We start from the raw sequence: 18,200 nt of genomic DNA, 5'->3' as shown, positions 1-18,200 counted from the left end.
GAATCTGTTAGGTTTTGTGGGCTATGTGGTGTCTGCAATTACCCAATTTTGCCATCATAGCCTGAAAGCCCCTATAGAACACATGTAAATGAATGGGTGTGGCTGTATGCTAACAAAACTTTATTTACAAAAACAGGCAGAGGGCCACAGTTTAATATCTCCTGTAGTAGAGGAATTCATTTTAGAATTTTTTAGTCACGCTCTTAGGATCAAAGAATCTCTGCGGTCTTTGAGTTGAGTGAGCTGTTGGAGGTCCCACCTGAATCCAGTAACTCACCTCTCCTCCAGAAAGCACCCACAGGCGCCCAGAGCCACCCGAGCTAATAGCCCACCAAATAAAAATGACTCTGGGTGAAGCCTCAGTGACACATGGTCCTGGCATACTGACCACATTTCTTAAGTCAATGAGAGGGCAGAATGTTCCATGTTGGAGCAATTCTGTTCAGACCCTTCCTTTGTATTTTCTTCTATATGGAATCTGTACTCAGAGAAAATGGGCAGTTTTTTTTTTGTTTTTTTTTTGTTTTTTTAATTTGGACTGGGCGGCAAACATGCCAACCCATGCTGTCCCTGCACTAATTCCTGCACCTCCTGGAATCTGCTGGGCCAGACGGAAGTGGGGGGGGTGGTAAGAGATGGGTAGCAGACAGGTGTCACTCCATATCGCTCCTGTACCCCACACCCCCCAAAACTCCCACATGCACTTAACTTTGGAGTGTACTTTAGAATGACAAAATTTAAGTGTCATTCTAAAGATCCCTGAGATCATGGGTGATTTGTCCAGGCTCTGGCTGAGATTTCCAGCCTCAGGCCAGAAGAAATCACACGGGAGAAGATGAGCAGCTAGGATGGCCCAATGTTTTAAAATGTCCCCAAACACAAAAATCACTGTCGCCAAAATTTAGAAACTATAACAAAAAAATTATTTCAAATAAGAATGGTGGACAGAGGGTCCCCAGCTTTTTTTTTTTTCTTAATGTAAAATGCTTATAAAAATCAAGAAAAATACCGAGTCACATTGATAAAGAGCCTTAGGTTACTATAAGTCATAGGGTCATGCCAACACTCACTACTAATCAAAGAATTATAAATTAAAACAAGAACACCATGTCCTACCTCTAATGTTGGCAAATTTTTTAAAAGAAATTTTTAAAATTCTATTTTATTTTTATTTTTTTAAGCAAGCTTTGCACCCAATGTGGGGCTTGAACTCATGATTCCAAAATCAAGAGTTGCACACTCCACCCACTGAGCCAGCCAGACGCCCTAGCAAAGGACTTAAAAAAAAAAAAACACGAAAATAATAGTCTGGAGAGAGAGAGTCAAAGTGCTCTCCTAAATTGGCAGTGAAAATTAGAATCATCTTTTGCAAAGTGGGTTGGCAATGTATATGAAAACTTGCAGCCTATCTCACTAATGTAGAAATCTAGCCTAAGAAAACAATCCTACATAAAGAATGCATGGTGATATTTTCTGCGTATTTATAATGTTGCATAATTGGAAGCGACCTCAGTGTCTAACAAGGGAGGAGTTAATTATGACATGTCAATATGATAGAATAATTTGTGCTTATTAAAGTGACATTAAGTACATATGTCAAAGTTCTAAAAATACAGTAAGCGAAGATAGTGGGAGACAGACAAGTGCATTGGAGATGACACCATATAAGAAATACACAAAGAAACACCAGAAAGAAACACCAAAATGTTGGTAGCCACCATATTTGGGCAGGAAAGTTGAGATACTCTTTTCTAATTTTTCACATGTAAAAAAAATTCAGTGTTATTCTTAGTTGGAGATCATACTGTATAGATATACTCTTAAGTGCCTTCCCGGCTCAGCCTGCACTTAAGATTAATTAATGATGATTATACCTGTTTATTGAGCCCTTACAGTGCACCACATCAGGGTCCCTGGGTCAGAACTTATTTAATTCTTCCTGCATGGCAGATCCATCATCAAGCCCATTTCACAAGTGGAAAAACTGAGGCTTGCAGAGGGATGAGATTTGTCTCCCTGCCTGGGTCAGGACCCCCAGACTCTTGGCCTAAAGGAAGGACTGGCTACCTACGTTCCCAGGGGTTCCCTTACCGAGATGAGATCTTTCTTGAGCACCACAGTCATGATGTCTTCGGAGCACTTGGGCTGGATCAGGGACAGGAGCAGCTCCTGGTTGCAGCTCTCCTTGGGAGGGGTGGTTGGGACGGGTGGGGGAGAGGTCTGCAGCCCACCACCTGCAGGGCAGCAGAGTCACAGCAGGCAAGTCACTGAGTGCTCCCTGGGCACTGGACCCCCAGTGCTTCCCTAACTAGCTACTTTCACTGTCCTCGCCTGCAGACGGGGAACCCGGGGCTTCTGCTGGCTGATGCAAGTGCCCTGCTCACAGCGGTGCCACCGCCACTGATCCCAGGACAGGGCAAGGGAAGGGAAGAGGGTGCTCACCGCAGCTGTGAGACTGTAGGGAGATGACACTGGCCAGAGGGAGCTCCACGAAGGACGCTACCATGCTCGCGTTGAGTCTCCAGGCCTCCCCCAGCAGCCCTTGGGGTGTATCCGGAAGCGGGAAGCCGCGGATGTTCTCCTTTGGAAAGATCTTGAAGGAGTATTCACCAGTGGTCTAATGACAGAACAGGGAACCACAGACACAGTCAGGGGGCACACAGCCTGGCAGGGGCACCGCCGGCCAGCCAGGGTTATGCCAGGCCTCGGGGCCACTCACTCCTTTGCTCCTACTGTTTCTTCCCCCGGGCCACCTCCCCTCATCTACTGGCTTCTGTTTGTCCTTCAAATCAGCATGGGGTTCCCTTCTCCAGGAATGTTCCCTGACCCCGTGGGCTAGGGTAGGGGCCTTCCTAGGGGATGATGGAAGGCTTCCTGGAGGAGGTACCATCTGAGTGAAGGTCTGAAGGAAGAACAGCTGGCACAGAGAGGAAGGGGTCAGATGTGGAAGGGGTCAGGGCTGGGGTGCTCACACAGGAAGTTGGGGTTTTCTCTCTGGAGAGCCTTGGCCAGGACTGCGCAGGGCTGTCTGGTCCGGGTCGCAGAGTAAAACTCACCCAGATCTGCATGTTGTGGTTGGCGTCGATGAGCCAGGACACATAGGGTGGACCTTGAAGGATAAGCACAGCGTCGGGACCCCCTGAAGCACAACGCAGCTCCACCTTCACGGTCACCGTCCGGGGCCTGCGGGGAGACAGACCCCGGAGTCAGGGTGGGGCAGGGACACAGGGTTGGGCGGGGCCTGATGGAGACTGGGCGAGAGGGGACCAGACCTGGGGTCAAGTGGGCAGCAGCTGACCTGATCACTGTAGGGCCAGGGAGGGGCATCGAAGTGGGCAGGGCGGGGCCCACAGTGGCAGGCCCCAGAGCTAAGGTGGCCGCAACAACATGCTTACCTAGCCAGGGATGGGTGGGGCTTGATGTGTGCAGGGGTAGGAGGGGTGGGGGGTGGGGAGGGATGAGGGGGGCACCCTTACCGGGCCTCGGTGCCTGGCAGGACCTTCACGATGTGCGCTTCCTTGTGGCCAGGCATGCCTTCCAAGCGGCAGCCCCGGACAGAGGTGGGGGTGAGCGGGCTCCAGTCCAGAGTATGGCCCATGTCCATGAGGGGTTCCAGATTGCAGGAGGACGGTGCCCTTGGGGCTGTGGGGATAAGCACACCTCAGTTCCCTCCCTGAAAAGCTGGGCACTACTACAGAGGCCTGCTCTCACCCACGGTAAGAGGGGGGTGCAGAATGGAGCAGCAAAGAAGTGGGGTGCCTGGGAGGACCTGAATTCAAATCTCCCCTCCACCACTTACTGCCAAGTATCTGGAGGCAAGCTCCTGCCTGTTTCCTCATCTGTGGACCCAGGGTTAATAAAAGCACAAACCCATGGCATGTGTTGGGGTGCAGTCCTGCGACCACCAGAACATCACCTCACTTTTCCTATTTCCTATGAAATTTGCCATGACCAGAAATTATGGAATTATTTTGGAATTATTATATGGAATTATAATTCAATTATTTTGAAATTACGGAATTTATTCGTCTGTGTACGTGTTTACGGCCATCTCCTCACTGGTGTTGGCTCCAGGACGGCAAGGTCTGGTTCTGTCTATTCAGAGTCCACAAATGCCTAACATCGGACTGAGCACATAGTAGGTTCATAATAAATAAAAGTGTGGCTTTCTAGGGCAAAAATTACTGTCCCGATAGAGCACTGACTTGTTATTTGTGACCTGGGGCAAATCACATCCCATTTTGGAGGCTTCGTGTGCACATCTGAGAAATGGGCCAGAGGAATCCACATTTCCTCAGAGCGGAGACCTGAGTCCTTAGAGGCTACAAGGGAAGCTGACCTTGGTCCAGGCGGAGGAGGACGCTCTGAGGGTCGTTCAGCTCAGCAACAGAGACGATGGGGCCCTTCGTTTTTGCCCAGTCGAGAAACTGGTTCTGGGTGGTGAAGGGGGGCAGCTGTGTGGTGTTGATTCCTGGGGGCCCTTGGAAGATCAGTGTGGGGTTCTAGGAAGACACAGGAAGGCTCAGGGTGCTGCTCCTGGGCCCCGAACCCCCTCTGTCCCGTTCAGGAGGTTGGGAAGTAATTTGGGGAGGCAGCCAGTTGGCTGAGGGGAGGAGGCAGGGTGGAGACCCTCATCAGCCTCCCACCGAGAGCCAGATCTGTCTCCTTGCCCGTCTGTCTGTCCGTCCGTACCTGGTGCCGGACGGAGACATATCCTTTACCCCACTGTTCGAACATCACCTCCCCACCCCGCCAGTCTTACTTATACAACCCACACTTGGGACATCAGGTGGCTGGGGTCTGTGGGGCATAGCGTCTACCCAGCCCATCCCCGCGTGGTGTTGGACACAGAGTGGGCACTGAGCAACACTCGACTTTTCTGACTTGTCTGCTTTACCCAGACCTAGCACACCGCAGGTGCTCCCTGCACAAGGGAGGAAGAAAGGAAGGAAAGCAGAAACATGAATAAATGAATGAACGAAAGACTAATGGGGATTGTCCCTGCCCTGGGGGATCTTAGCATCCAGAAACGAGTCATGCATCAAGTCACTTGGAACGACAGGAGACAGAGGATGTTCATGAATAGGAGGGAACAAGACAGGTGTCTGGATGGACAGGGAGGGGAACGTGGGTGGCTCTGGAACCTCACTGCCTCCGCTGCCCAGGCCTCAAGGGGAGACCCTGGGGGGCCTGCGGAAGGAAATAGGGAAGACTTCCTGGACGAGGTATTCTGCGGAAGCCAGAGGATTCAGAGGAAGCTGTTGGGGCCCCAGACTCCCTTGTGTTCCATCTTCAAAGCCAAGGGCATTGCTCTCAAGCCACTGCAGCCTGAGGGCTTCAGGCTACATACTAAGGGGGACTGCCTGGCAGTGGCAGTAGGCAGACACCATAGAAAGGTCCACCTAGAATGGAGCAGGATTTAAATAAGGGGGCAAAGTGGTGAGCACCCGGGTGGGGAGCTCAGACCCTGTGACGGCAGGGCTGGCGCAGTGCTCTAGAGCTGGAGGAGGTTAGGGACCTTTACCCAGCCCGACTCTCAGGGTCATCATCTGTAAAATGGGGATGTAACCGGGATGAAGGGTGAAGCATTTGTCTGTCCCCGGTGCTGGGTCAGACACAGGTCTAAGCTCCAAACCCGACTGGGGTCCCTCTGGGGGTGTCCCTGTCCCCTTTCAGGTAGCTATAGCCTCCCCGCCGCCCCCCCCCCCCCTCCAACAATACCCCACCCCCATCCCTGAGTATTCTTAGCTCGGGGAGGAAGGACTGGCAGGGCCGGAGCCAGCAGCTGCTGTGACCTTCCTGCCCTGTGGGTGCGTTTCATGTTCCCTGCGTCCCCCCCCCCCCCACCGCCCCAGGCTCAGATCCCTGCCTGTAGCGCCCAGGAACGGGAAGGGGAAGTTCAGGGGGAGGAGCAGCCCTGGCAAGCCCTGGCTCTCCACAGGGCTTCGATTTACTCCGCTGAGAACTGAGGGAATTGCCACATGGGGCTGGTCCAGTTCTGCCCTCCTGCCTGGCTTCCGGGCGTCCCTGGGCTTTCACGCTGGCCCTGTCTGTCTGTCTCTGCTGGCCCTGTCTGTCTCTCTCTGCGGTGCCTGCTGGGAGCCTGGATTCCTCACCCCACCCCCAACCTCTGTCTCTGGGCCTGTCTCCCAGGCAGCCCTGGATCCAGGTCTGTGTTGGGTTCCCAGCTCCCCTCCTCTGTCTGTCTGTCTGTCTGAATGTCTGTCCGCCTAACCCTCCCAGAACAGGCCGGCTCTTCTTAGTTCCATTTTGCTTTGTGTTTCTCTCCCCCTTATTATCTTTGCTGTCCGCCCCCACCCCTGGCCTCTGCTTTCTCTGGCTGTAAACAGCAGCTGCTCGCATCTGGGACCACCTCCCAGGGCCTTCCAGCGGGGGAGGCTGTGCGCACAGGCCACCCCACCTCCTCCAGCCCCGACCCTGCCCCCCCCCGCCCCCCGCTGTAGGTCTCAGCCCATTGACCTCCTCTCTCTGGCGGACGTGCCTGACACTTAAAACTGGAATTTTTGCAAAATATTTTTTCTCCAATGTAGACCACGTTCATGAGAGCAAATCTCGCAAATTCCACCAAGAAGCACAAATAAGTAAATGTCTCTCCCAGTACCGTTTCCCCACCATAACTACTATTAATACCTTGTCAGTTTTCCTCTTGCTCTGTACTTAAATATTTTCAAACATATCTTGTAACTTTTCCAAAGACAGTGACCAGATTATGTTATAGGAGGTCACTGGACGCACTTCTGCCACTGGGCAGATGGGAAGACCGGTTAGGCAAGAGGACTGGCCTTGGCCAGGGTTGTCCTTCAACCTGACTCCCACATCTGGGTTTGGTCTCTTCACCCCAGACCCTGCCGCCTTCGGGGTTCTCTCAGGCAGGGCCCCATGGGATTCACCAGGCAGGGTGAGTAACGTCAGAGTGAATGATGGCAGAATGAGAAAGAGAGGCAGGGTGGCTGGGGCAGGAGAGCCTGGCCCACAGAGACAGACAGCAGGGGCCTCCCGTGGTCAGAGCCTCAGCCCACGGTCAGGGGTAACACACTCACGAAGGCCAGGTTGAGGGGGATCCCTGGGGCTTGCAACCGCAGCAGAATGTTCTTGTTTGCACTGAGGACCAGAAGCACCTCTCGGGGCCGAGTGCCATTTTGGTTGGACTTCTGGACAGTCAGCTCCAGCTCCGACAGATCCTAGGGTGGGGAAAGGAGAGTGACACACACACACAGACCAGTCAGACCTGCACAGGCTGTGCCACCCAGATCAGTCGTGAAGACTCACTCCTCAGCAGCTTCCCCTCCACTCTCCCTGCCCCACTGGGCTGCCCCGGCCTCCCGAGGCCCAGCACTGTGCCTGGCCATTGGGAGAAGCTCAAAAAATATTGGCTGGGTACAGAGATTTTTTAAAAATTGCAAGAAGCCTGAACTTTATCTAACAGTGGATCTGTTGCTGTTTCTGTGGCGTGCCCACTGCATAAAAGTCCTGGGACCATCTGCGTGACTTGGACAGTACCCTGTGCCCTTTCTCTATTCTTCGGCAGCAGGATCAAGGCAACAACCTCTTCCCGGTTTCCTACATTACTGTTTGCCTTCCTAGTTTAAAGTACTAAAATGTCCATATTTTTGTTGATATAGTACCATCATTTTGCTATAGGACTGTGAACTTGAAATCATTACATCCTGAGGGGTACCTACTGCATGAAAAATGTTAATTGATCATGCTGTCTGCACTTAGAATGCCTTCACAACAACAACCCCAGCCCAGTAATAATAAAGTCTAACACCTGCGTAGCGCTCACTGTGTTCCAGGACTGTCCCAAGGGCTTTATGTATTGACTCATTTCATCCTCACAACCTTAAGACGTAGACACCATTATTCTCACCTAATGGATGAGAAAAGGACACACAGAGAGGTGAAGTCATTCACCCAGGATCACACAGCAAGTATGTGCACAGCAAGTATGTGCACAGCAAGTATGTGCACAGCTAGGTTACAGACCGAGGAGGCCTCCGTTTTAACCATAAGGCTCCACATTTTTCTACACCTCCTTATTCCCAGGAAGGAAAAGGACACAGCGATCCCCAAGGCAGAACTTCTTTTGAAAGAACCACCTCAGAGGTGCCCAGATGCTATGGTCTGTTAAGTGTCCAAGTCTTGGTTTAGTGCTCAGGTTGTGATCTCAGGGTCGTGGCTTTGAGCCCTGTGTCAGGCTCTGTGCTCTGCATGGAGTCTGGCTTGAGAGTCTCTATCCCTCTCCCTTTTCTCTTTGAGACTTCCGCTGTGCTTTCAAGTAAATAATTTTTTAAAGCTTTTATTTATTTGAGAGACAGAGAAAGGATGTTTAACCAACTAAGCCACCTACAAGCCCCAAGGAAGAAAGAAAGAAAGACAGAGAGGAAGGAAGGAAGGAAGAAAAAGAAAAGAAAGAAACAGAAAGAAAGGGAGGGGACACCAGGGTGGTTCAGTGGTTAAAGCCTCTGCCTTCAGCTCAGGTCATGATCTCGGGGTCCTGGGATCGAGCCCCGCATCGGGCTCTCTGCTCAGCAGGGAGCCTGCTTCCTCCTCTCTTTCTGCCTGCCTCTCTGCCTACTTGTGATTTCTTTCTGTCAAATAAATAAATAAAATCTTTAAAAAAAAGAAAAAGAAAGAAAGAAAGGGAGGGAGGAAAGAAGGAAGGAAAGAAAAGAGAAGGAAAGGAAAAGGAAAGAGGAGAGAAGAGAAGGAAAGAACAGGACCTCAGATCTGCTCAAAGACTTTCTGAACCAGTGAACAGGCAGGAATAAGCCTCAGGAGCCCGGCTGCAGACTCACAACACAATGATCAATGGAAACACTCCACTGAGAAATTCATTCCAGTCGCTCTCCGGAGCTGGCGGCCTCTCCAACGGAGATGAAACCTGACCCCCCAAATCTCCTTCTGCTTATCAAAAAGGAGAGAGGTATTTCGAGATGAAGACATCAGTGGAAAGTTTTAGATTTCACTTCCAATGATCTCCTGGCCGTTTCCCCAGCTGATGTCACAGAGCCCGACAGCGCATTTCAGCCCCTGGAAAAATCTGCCCAGAAATATTTCCGTTAGTCAATAATGACACCATAGTCACTCTTTGTTTGTAACTCTGCTCTTTAAAACAAAAGAGCAAATAACATGATTTCATTTTCAATGTTTTACAAGTAACTGTTACAAGTAACTGATGTTGCCTGTGGATCACTATTCTTAGGCGAATTTATAGAACGATAATAGAGGTTTCAAATTTATATTTTATAAGTTCACATTTTTGATTAGTGTTTTCTAATGGGTTTAGAACCTTTTGGTTTTCAAAATATCTTTTTTAGTCGATTTTTTCAAATATTTATGTATTCTAGGGGTATCTGGCCATTCAGCCAGAGGAGTGTAGGACTCTAGATCTCAGGGCTGTGAGTTCGAGTTCCGTGTTGGGTATAAAGGTTACATAATAAATATTTTAAAAATCTAATACCTATGCTTTCTAAACATATTATTTTTTAAAGATTTTATTTATTTATTTGAGAGGGAGAGAGTGAGAGAGAGCACAAGAACAGAGGGAGGAGAAGCAGATTCCCTACTGAGCAGGGAGCCTAACATGGGGCTCAATCCCAGGACCCTGGGATCATGACCTGAGCCGAAGGCAGACACTTAACCGAAGGAGCCACCCAAGTGCCCTGACATTCCGAACACTTCAAAAATTAAATACTGGATTTAATAGATTTCAGTAAAACATGAAATAAAAGCTAAACATCCGAACTGACATTTTGTTCCAGGATGATGACCACTATCTGAAGTTCTTATTTAATTCATTAATTTTTTTAAAAAATTGAAGTGTAATTGGCAGACCGCTTGAAATTAACCCGAGCAAAGGGAGACCCACTGTGGGGGTGTTGGGAAAGGCCCAGTGCCTCTGACCTGCCAGAATCCTTGAGAATGAGAATCACTGAGGATCTCTGAGAATAGACCTGCCCCCCACACCCCCGCCTTCTTACTCTGATTGCGTATGTACTGTTAGCTTGAACAATCGTCTAGGATTGCACAACTCTGTGTATCTACTAAAAACCATTCAATTGTATACTGGAAATGGGCAAATGTTATCTGGATAAAAGTTGTCGAGAAAAACAACTGAATATCAGTCATTTCACAGGGTTCAGCCTAATCCGTGCCTGGCCCTGTACTGAGCATGTTACGTGGGTTTTCACTGAGGCGGAGTCAGGTATCGTCCCATTTTACAGAGGCAGCAATCAAGGCTCAGGGAGGAAATCTACCCAGGGACCTGCTCCGGGGACGTAGTCGGGTGCCAGTGTGGAGCCCACGGTCCCTGGACCTCTGGGCAGCTCTCCTGAGCTTCCCTACAGTTCATCACTGTGCTGCCCCTTCTGCCATCCAGGGGAGTGACCTCTGGGGCCCCGCACACAGCAAAGGAATGGGCCCTGAGGTCTGGAGACGCTGCTGACAGGCTGCAGTGGATGAGGCCCGTCCTCTGCCCCTTGGTGGGCATCCACAGACCAAGTGCTCCGTGGGTGACACAGCGGCCGGTGGCACAGCCTTGGAGCTGGCAGGGAAGAGCCCTGTCATGTCCATGGTTGGACAGTCATGGTTGTTGCTGCTCGGCGACAGTCCCTGCTCCTCTGTACCTCAGTCTCCCCGCTTGGTAGGATTGGGTTGGGAACAGATACCAGGTGGCGCCCTCAATAAAGGAAGTTAGAAAAGAGAAGTGGACATCAGCGTTGGGTCATGCCAAGGGTAGGGTGAGGGCATTAGGAGACTGGAACTTTGTGGGCATCTTTGTCACTCAGCCCTTCACCCACCACTCAGTTGTCTCCGTGGCCCTCCTGGTAGAGCTGGGGGCCGGAGAGGGGCTGGGGGCTGAGGCCCAGAGACGGACAGCCGTGGGGTGGGAACACACAGCAAGTGAGCAGCGGGCAAGCTCCAGGAGCTGGGAAAGCTGGGCCCCTCAGGGGGTCTCTGAGCTCCGGGACCTGGCTGAGTCCGGCTGGTTACCAGAAAACCCCAGTCTGGTTTCCACAGCAAACATTTCCATCCTCTAGCCCTGACTCATCATCGGAGTCACTCACACACACTGACTTCCCTCTTCCCACCCCCCAATCCCCCAGCCCAGAGCCCAGAGGCCAAGCAAGGGGTCTGCCTCGCCCCCCCACCATCGAAGCGCCCAGTCTTCCGAATGGCACCCTGGGAAATCTGGGAGCCCAGCCGAGGCAGGCAGGCAGGGCTGCCCCCTCACCCCCAGCTCTGACCTGGGCCAGCTCAGGCCTACCCCCGCCCCTTCCCTGAGTGGGTGGGCGGGAGACCGCGTTTCTATTTTCGTGCCAGTGTCCCACAGATGCCATTGTTGGCCCAGCGGTTGGTGGCGGGAAGGGGGATTTCGGTGAGGAGGCCCTGAACACTAGTAGCCACTTATAGAAAGCTGTTTCCAGCAATTCTTCTAGGAGCGGAGCCTTGGGGCTGCCTGCGGCCCCCACCCTCCGAGGGCCAGACTGGAGCCGGCCAGAATGGAGCCAGCCGTCGTCTACTCCAGCCGAGTCAGAGGACACATACAGGCAGGATGGCAGGGGCACGGGGTCAAAGCCAGACTGACCTGAATTCAAAAGTGGGCTCAGTCATTAACCTGTGACCCTGGGCAGTCACTGGTCCTCTCTGGGCCTCAGTGTCCTAGTCTGGAAAATCTGCTGAACAACAGGCCCCCTTCGTAGACTTGTGAGGACAGAGTAAGGTGCTGCGCTCACGGTGGGGCGTCCGTGCCCAGCGAAACACGCGATTGTAGATTGGCTCTCGTGACCTGTGATTCCCTCCTTGCCCACTCACCCAGAGGAGTGCCATGGTCTGGGGGCTGGGGAGGTTGGCTTTAAAGGTGGGCCACAGTTAAGAAGAACTGGGACATGTCGAAGCTACGCCTCCCTATGGTATTCCCCTCTCTGGGCCTCCATCTCCCTATCTGTGTCGCGAGGAGGTGGGCTCGGAGATGTTCTAGTATCATGTGGCCCCCGCTTTTTATCCTGCCTCCTGGGGTCCCCATGTTTGGTATCCCAGAGTTGTGGTCCCTAGCCAGGTGGACCCTGAGTGGGCTTCCAGAACCTCCCAGGAGAGACGTGCTGCTCTCCCCAGCAGAGGACCCCTGGTCAGCCCCTGTTCCTCCCCCTCCCCCGTTCATTTGCCAATCTGAGAGGACCAGTGCTGGGCCCAGCCTGGGGCTTTTGCACAGGAAGTAGGCACAGCTCTATCCAGGAGCTCGGCAGAGACCAAGACTGACACCCCTCCACAGCCAGAGATGCACAGCGAGTGCCACCGCTGACCCCGTGGCGAGGTCACTCAGCGAATGCTCATGTGTGTTTCTCCTTCCTTCCATGAACCATCCATCCACCCCGCCACCTGATAGTGACTGCCAGACTGACCCTGAGCTGGACCCGGGGACACAGCAGTGAGAGAGCAGACACCATTCCCGCCCAGCCTGCTGCCCCCCCCATCCGTGCCCTGCCACCAAACTGACCCCTCATATCTGCAGGGCCTGGGATAAGAATATGAATGGCAGCCCCCCTGCCCCCCCCGCCCCCCCATCCCAGCCCCCACTCCTTTCTTTTGCCTCCTCTTCATGAATACAGATGTGGGCAACCCAGCCGGATTGCTCCAGCTCTGCCAGGCCCGCCCCCCAAACATAGTCACCTCCCTGGAGAAGCTTCTACCAGCCATGCAGTGCCCCCTCTAGGATAGGACAAGAAAGAGCCCCACGCGGCCCTGGGAGGAGGCTCAGTGCATATGGGCCGGGAGTTCTGGAGTCCAGGGACCCAGAGCATGGACCCGGGCACAGGGGACAGGCTCTGGGTGGGCATGTCCCTCTGGCCCTACAGGTACCCGGGGGGGTGGAGACAGGGGTGCAACTGGAAGAGGGTCAGAGAAGGGCCATTGTGGCGCCAGAACAGGGGCTCTCATTGCTTAGGTCAGAGAGTGACACTGCCCTCTACAGCTCTTCGCAGCCTCCCAGAACGATCTTGGGGAGCCCTGGGCCCCTCCTGCTCTCCCTCTCTGCCCAAGCAGCCTTGCCTGCCCCTCTGGTCAGGAATGAGTCAGTGCAAGAGCCCGGCATCTGCTGGGGGGGTGGTGGGGTGTCCTTGGCTCCCCGGGTTTGCCCAGAAGCGGGGTGAGTCAGCGGCTGCCCCAGCTCGGTCCCGGCAGCCTGGGGTTTGTGAGGAGGACAGCAGATCCGCGCAGTCAGTCTGACGGGAATCGCTGAGACACCAGGCCAGTTTCCTGTCTCCACGGGTCAGGATGTGACCCCGGGCCCCCTCCCGGAATCCAGGCTCCGGCCTGCCCTTCGGGGACCTAGCGAGATAGAGCCCCTGCCCAGTGGCCCCTCATCTGTCTGATGCAGACCTCTCTTCCCTGAGCCTCTTGGCGGCCACAGCTCCTCTGCCGCCCACCCACAGGAAATCTGAGGGCTCGAAGGCTACACAGGGGTGGAGGGGAAAGCCATCTCCGCGTGCCAGGGTTTGAAGACGGCAGCCCCAGGTCGGGAGGGCTTGGGCTGGTTGCTGAGACAGCTGCCGCCCACGCGCCTCCTGCCAGCTCCTGTTTCTGGCCCTGGGCCTTTGCTTGTGCAGTGCCCTCTGCCCAGAATGCCCTTCCCCTCCCTCTGTCTGGCTAGACCCCGAGAGCCTTTCACTAATGCCCCTTTCCCTCCACAGCCCCGTGTGCCCCTGACTGCCAACGCTATCACTCAGTACCGGGGCTGCGGATGCCCACCTCTGCCTCCCCTGGCTTGGGAGTGCTTCAAGGGCAGACAGAAGTTGGGCTGCTTTCTCTCTACACCATCAATGCCCGACACAGGCTGGGCACTGAGCAGGCAGCTGGCAAGGACTGTTGTTGGGAGGGGTGGCGGGGACAACTGTTAGGCTGTGGACCTGACTCCAGGGGGCTACCTGGAGAGGAAGGTGCCTTCCATGTCACAGCACAGGGTCTGCAGGGATCGTGGGCCCTGGGGACAGGGAGGCCAGGAGCCTCTGATGGGGAGGCCCACCTCTGTCCGGCTGGACCTCAGCTGCCCCCTCTGAAAAGAGATTCACAGCCCCTGCCTTAGCTACCGGGCCGCAGTCACCTGTGGGGATCAAATTAGCAGACTGACATGAACATGTTCTAGAAACTAAAGCATGCGGGGAAACAGGAGGGTATTACAGGTGAGACCCAGAGGCCAAAGATAATAACATATGATAACAACAAGATATCATTGTTGGCAGCCCTGCCCCCAATATTTGTCTGCTCTACCCCACCGGATCCTTGCAAACCCCCCGCGAGGGAGGTATTACCATCATCCCCATATTTCCCGTGGAAGATCAAGGCCTAGAGAAGAGGCCCGAGGTCCTGCTGCTGTAAGGCAGGAAGGCAGAGCTCAGTGTGCAGACGTCCGGCTGCAGGGCCCGTGTTCTTACCTAGCGGTGCATTCGGAATGCACTCATGCAGTCAGCAAACGGCTATTTGCTATCTGCCAGGCGCCCTGGGCCAGATTCTGATACTCGGTGATTCTTCACGGAGTCCCTGGGCCCAGGAACTGTGTGTGTGTGGCAGAGTGAGGGAAGGAGCCCCCTCTGCGTGCCAGGCACTATCTGAGGTGCTGTAATGTACCCAAGGCTGGAACCCCAGTCTCCACCACCCCCCTCAAGCAGACAGGCCTGGCAGGCCTAGGGCTCATAGCCTGGCTTCTTCGATTGAAAGCCAGATGCTCCGTGGACTGAGACCCCAGCGGAGGTAGGGAGCGACGGGAGGGTCCATTGTCATGATCTCTAGGATGACATGCATTACACTGGTGTCCTCCCATGCCCCTAAAACTCCTCCAATGCCTCTTACTGCCCACAGGAGACCAGACTCAATACAGTGGCAGGGACTTTGCATCTCCCCAGCCCTGTCCCAAGGTGACCTATAAGCTCCTGTCACCATGAACCACATTTTGACCCTAACCAGAGTCTGCTCACATGTCTGCACGTTCACTCTGTCCTCAGTTCTTCCCTACCAACTCCTTCACTCCTCTTGGCCAGGAGGGCTATTGCTGCCTCCAGGAAGCCCTGTCTAATCCCAGAGCAGCTGCACTACCCCTGCCCTCTGCTCCCCAAGAGAGCGCCCATCACCCAGATCCTGGCTGGCTCTCTACATGTCTATTTCCCCCAGACCTGGGCACTCAGCAGGGGCTTTTCTCAGACTCTGGCCCGTTGCTCAGTGATTAGGGTGGGGGGATCCCGGTCTCCCGGAGACCTGTTCAGCAGAGCAAACAAAATGAGCTTACGGAGGGCAATCTCATGTCCCATAGCATTGCCAAACTTGAAAAAAATTACAATGGCTTTGGAAACCATCTAACGTGTGTCTGGCACTATCTCAGTTCGGGGATTATCGAGGCCCACAGTCCTGGTGGCAGGCAGGGCGGTGGGGAGCAGGCCCCCCTCGATATTGGTGGTCTGGGCACCGTCTTATCGCTGCACAAACGCAGGGCAACTCAACAGTTTCAGGAGCAGCCTGGCCACAAGCTTCCTGAGCTGACGCCACTGAATTGCTATCAGGAACTGAGGCCACACAAGCCAGGTGCGGCCACCAGCCCCAGCAGGCCAGATGCTTCGAGAACCCAGATCTGCTGGGGGAGCCAGGGGACAGTCTAGCTTGGGATCTCCCAGAATCTAGTGCCAACTCTGGCCTTGGGTATGTGGCTTCAACTCTCTAAGCCTGCCTCAGTTTCCTCCTCTGAAAAGTGGGGGTAATAACAGACTCAGAGAGAAAGCCCCGTGGGAGGCTTCAGTCTGCCGAGAAGCAGCAAACTCCTCCATCACGACAGGTGCACAGGTGACAGCTCACCTGGTCCATTCCACTGCTCATCTCCACTTCGTCCCTGGCTCCACCCAGCCCTTTTCACCTGGGACTTGTGGCATCCAGAAGACCTCCATGATGCTGGCCCCAAGAATGCCATCCCTTACCAGCCCTGTGAGATGCCCGTGTCTCCCTCCTGGCAGGGGCCCTGGTGAGGACACAGGCTGCTGCTCCAGGGACAGCCACAAGGGAGGCTCCCTTCATCTTAATGGCCCTGGATCTTTCTCTGGGACCCCAACCCCAACCCTGCCACCAGGCACTCACCCTTGAGGATTCCAGGAAGAGAACGTGAACTTCAAGGGTAGCATTTGGGACCTGAGCCACGCAGCCCTTAGAAACTTGACTTGTAACGTATGTCACCTTGGCATCCACAGGCTGTAGGTCACAATGGACTGTTTCTGCGAGACCTGTTGGTGAAACACAGCCAGAGAGAGCCCCAGGTGAGAATAAGGTAGTGACAATCACTCCCACATTCTGAACGCCTAGCACTTGGCACTGGCTTAGGGTTTTCTGCATCCCACAGCTACCCTACAAGGCGGATATCATTCTGTCCATTCCACAGATGGAGAAACTAAGGCTCAAGAAGGAAAAGTCTCCCCCCCGAGGTCACAGTGCAACTAGGGGCAGGGTTGACAGATAAAATGCAGGATACCGGGATAAATTTGAATAAATAAAAAAGCGATTAATTTTTTTTTAAGATTTTATTTATTTGACACAGAGAGATCACAAGTAGGCAGAGAGGCAGGCAGAGAGGAGGAAGCAGGCTCCCCGCTGAGCAGAGAGCCCGACGCAGGACTCGATCCCAGGACCCTGAGATCATGACCTGAGCCGAAGGCAGCGGCTTAACCCACTGAGCCACCCAGGGGCCCTAAAAAAGCGATTAATTTTTTAAAGTGAAAGTATATCCTATCACAAAAGACATATTTATACTTGAAATTTTTTTCATTGTTTATCTGGCACTCAAATTGAATGGGATATCCTAGATATTTTTTTTTCAAAGATTTTATTTATTTACTTGACAGAGATCACAAGTAGGCAGAGAGGCAGGCAGAGAGAGGGGGGAGGAAGCAGTCTCCCCGAGGAGCAGAGAGCCCAATGTGGGGCTCGATCCCAGGACCCCAGGATCACGACCTGAGCCAAAGGCAGAGGCTTTAACCCACTGAGCCACCCAGGTGCCCCAGGTGTCCTATATTTTTATTTGCTGCATCCAGCAGCCCTAGCCGTGGGGCTGGGCTCACAGGTGTACACACCCAAGCCTCTGGCCAGTTCGCTCCCAAGGGAGATGAGAGCTAAGATCAGGAGAGGAAAACTTCCCGTCCGCACCTTGAGGCGGCTGGGAGGAATGGGGCCAAGGAGTATGAAGAGTCGCCAGGCCCCGAGGGAGGGAGGGAGCCAGAAGGGTGGCCCCGGGTTCAGAGGGCGGCTGTGGGAGGAGGCCTGGGCCACGGGAGCCTGCTCCTGGGCTGCCCGGAAACACAGGTCCTGAGGGAAGGGAATGGAATTTCACCCTGACCCGGCAGAGGAGGAAGAGGAAATGAGGCCCCTACACCTCGTCCTAAGGAATGTGCCGAGGAAGGGGGGGGCTCCGGAGGAGGGAAGGAGGACAGAGAAGGGGCGACTGGAAGTTTGTGTCTCCATCTTGTCGCGCTCACTTCCTGTTTTCTTGGAGATCAAAGATGGGCGCGGAGGGGCTGGCAGCACGTCCAGCCGTCGCCAGCTCAGAAGAGGGAGTAGGGAGGCTTCTTCTGAATCCCAGGCCTTGGAGATTTTTCTCCTAAACCAGCCTTGCTGGGCTCAGGACCCCCGGAGGTCAGAGAAGGACTTAAGATGGCCGTCCCTGGCCTCCGCCACGCTACCCACCAGCGGCACTTTGGGAGGGATAAGTTCAAGACAAGGGCGTTTGGCGACTCCAGGCCTTGTAAGTCCTTGCCCTGGTCCTATCCTGTGTGCAAGGCTCACAGTGCGAGTGTCCTATGGCGTTTGATTCAAAGCAGGGTCCCTGGAGCGAGGCCGACCTGGGTTTGAATCTCAGGCCCGCACTTACTAGCTCTGTGGCTTTGGTGAACAGTTTTCCCTCTTTGGGCTTCAGTTTCCTCACCTTTGAGAGGACAGCACCCACAAAACCCTCGGAGGTTGTTGGGAGGATTCCGCAAGAACAGGGCGTATGGTGATTCTTTGGGTCACAATTATTTGACTTCAGTCCTTGGAGAAGAATGGACTGTCTTAGGGGAGTAGGGGTGAAGTGGGGGGATGGGGCGGTCTGCTGGTGAGGGACCTCTGGCTTGGAGGTCACTAGTGTCCCAGGCCAGCAGACGCCCTCATCCCAG

General features: G+C 53.8%; 1 protein-coding gene across 2 annotated transcripts in view; it reads right to left on the bottom strand.

Annotated features, from left to right (window-relative positions):
* Positions 1-18,200, bottom strand: part of ENG (endoglin) — a 31,021-nt gene that overhangs the window by 5,860 nt on the left and 6,961 nt on the right. For both annotated transcript variants that reach the window (XM_059410756.1, XM_059410757.1), the window contains exons 2-8: positions 16,138-16,280; positions 7,062-7,202; positions 4,340-4,502; positions 3,477-3,642; positions 3,057-3,183; positions 2,443-2,617; positions 2,092-2,234 (exon numbers count right to left, since the gene is read on the bottom strand). In XM_059410756.1, the coding sequence (XP_059266739.1) occupies positions 2,092-2,234; positions 2,443-2,617; positions 3,057-3,183; positions 3,477-3,642; positions 4,340-4,502; positions 7,062-7,202; positions 16,138-16,280 (1,058 nt within the window). The remainder of the gene's footprint in view (positions 1-2,091; positions 2,235-2,442; positions 2,618-3,056; positions 3,184-3,476; positions 3,643-4,339; positions 4,503-7,061; positions 7,203-16,137; positions 16,281-18,200) is intronic.

Source organism: Mustela nigripes, chromosome 9 (genome assembly GCF_022355385.1).
Source record: "Mustela nigripes isolate SB6536 chromosome 9, MUSNIG.SB6536, whole genome shotgun sequence".
NCBI lineage: Eukaryota > Metazoa > Chordata > Mammalia > Carnivora > Mustelidae > Mustela > Mustela nigripes.
The sequence above is the reverse complement of the archived record's forward strand: the minus strand, read 5'-3'. Positions and strand labels throughout refer to the sequence as shown.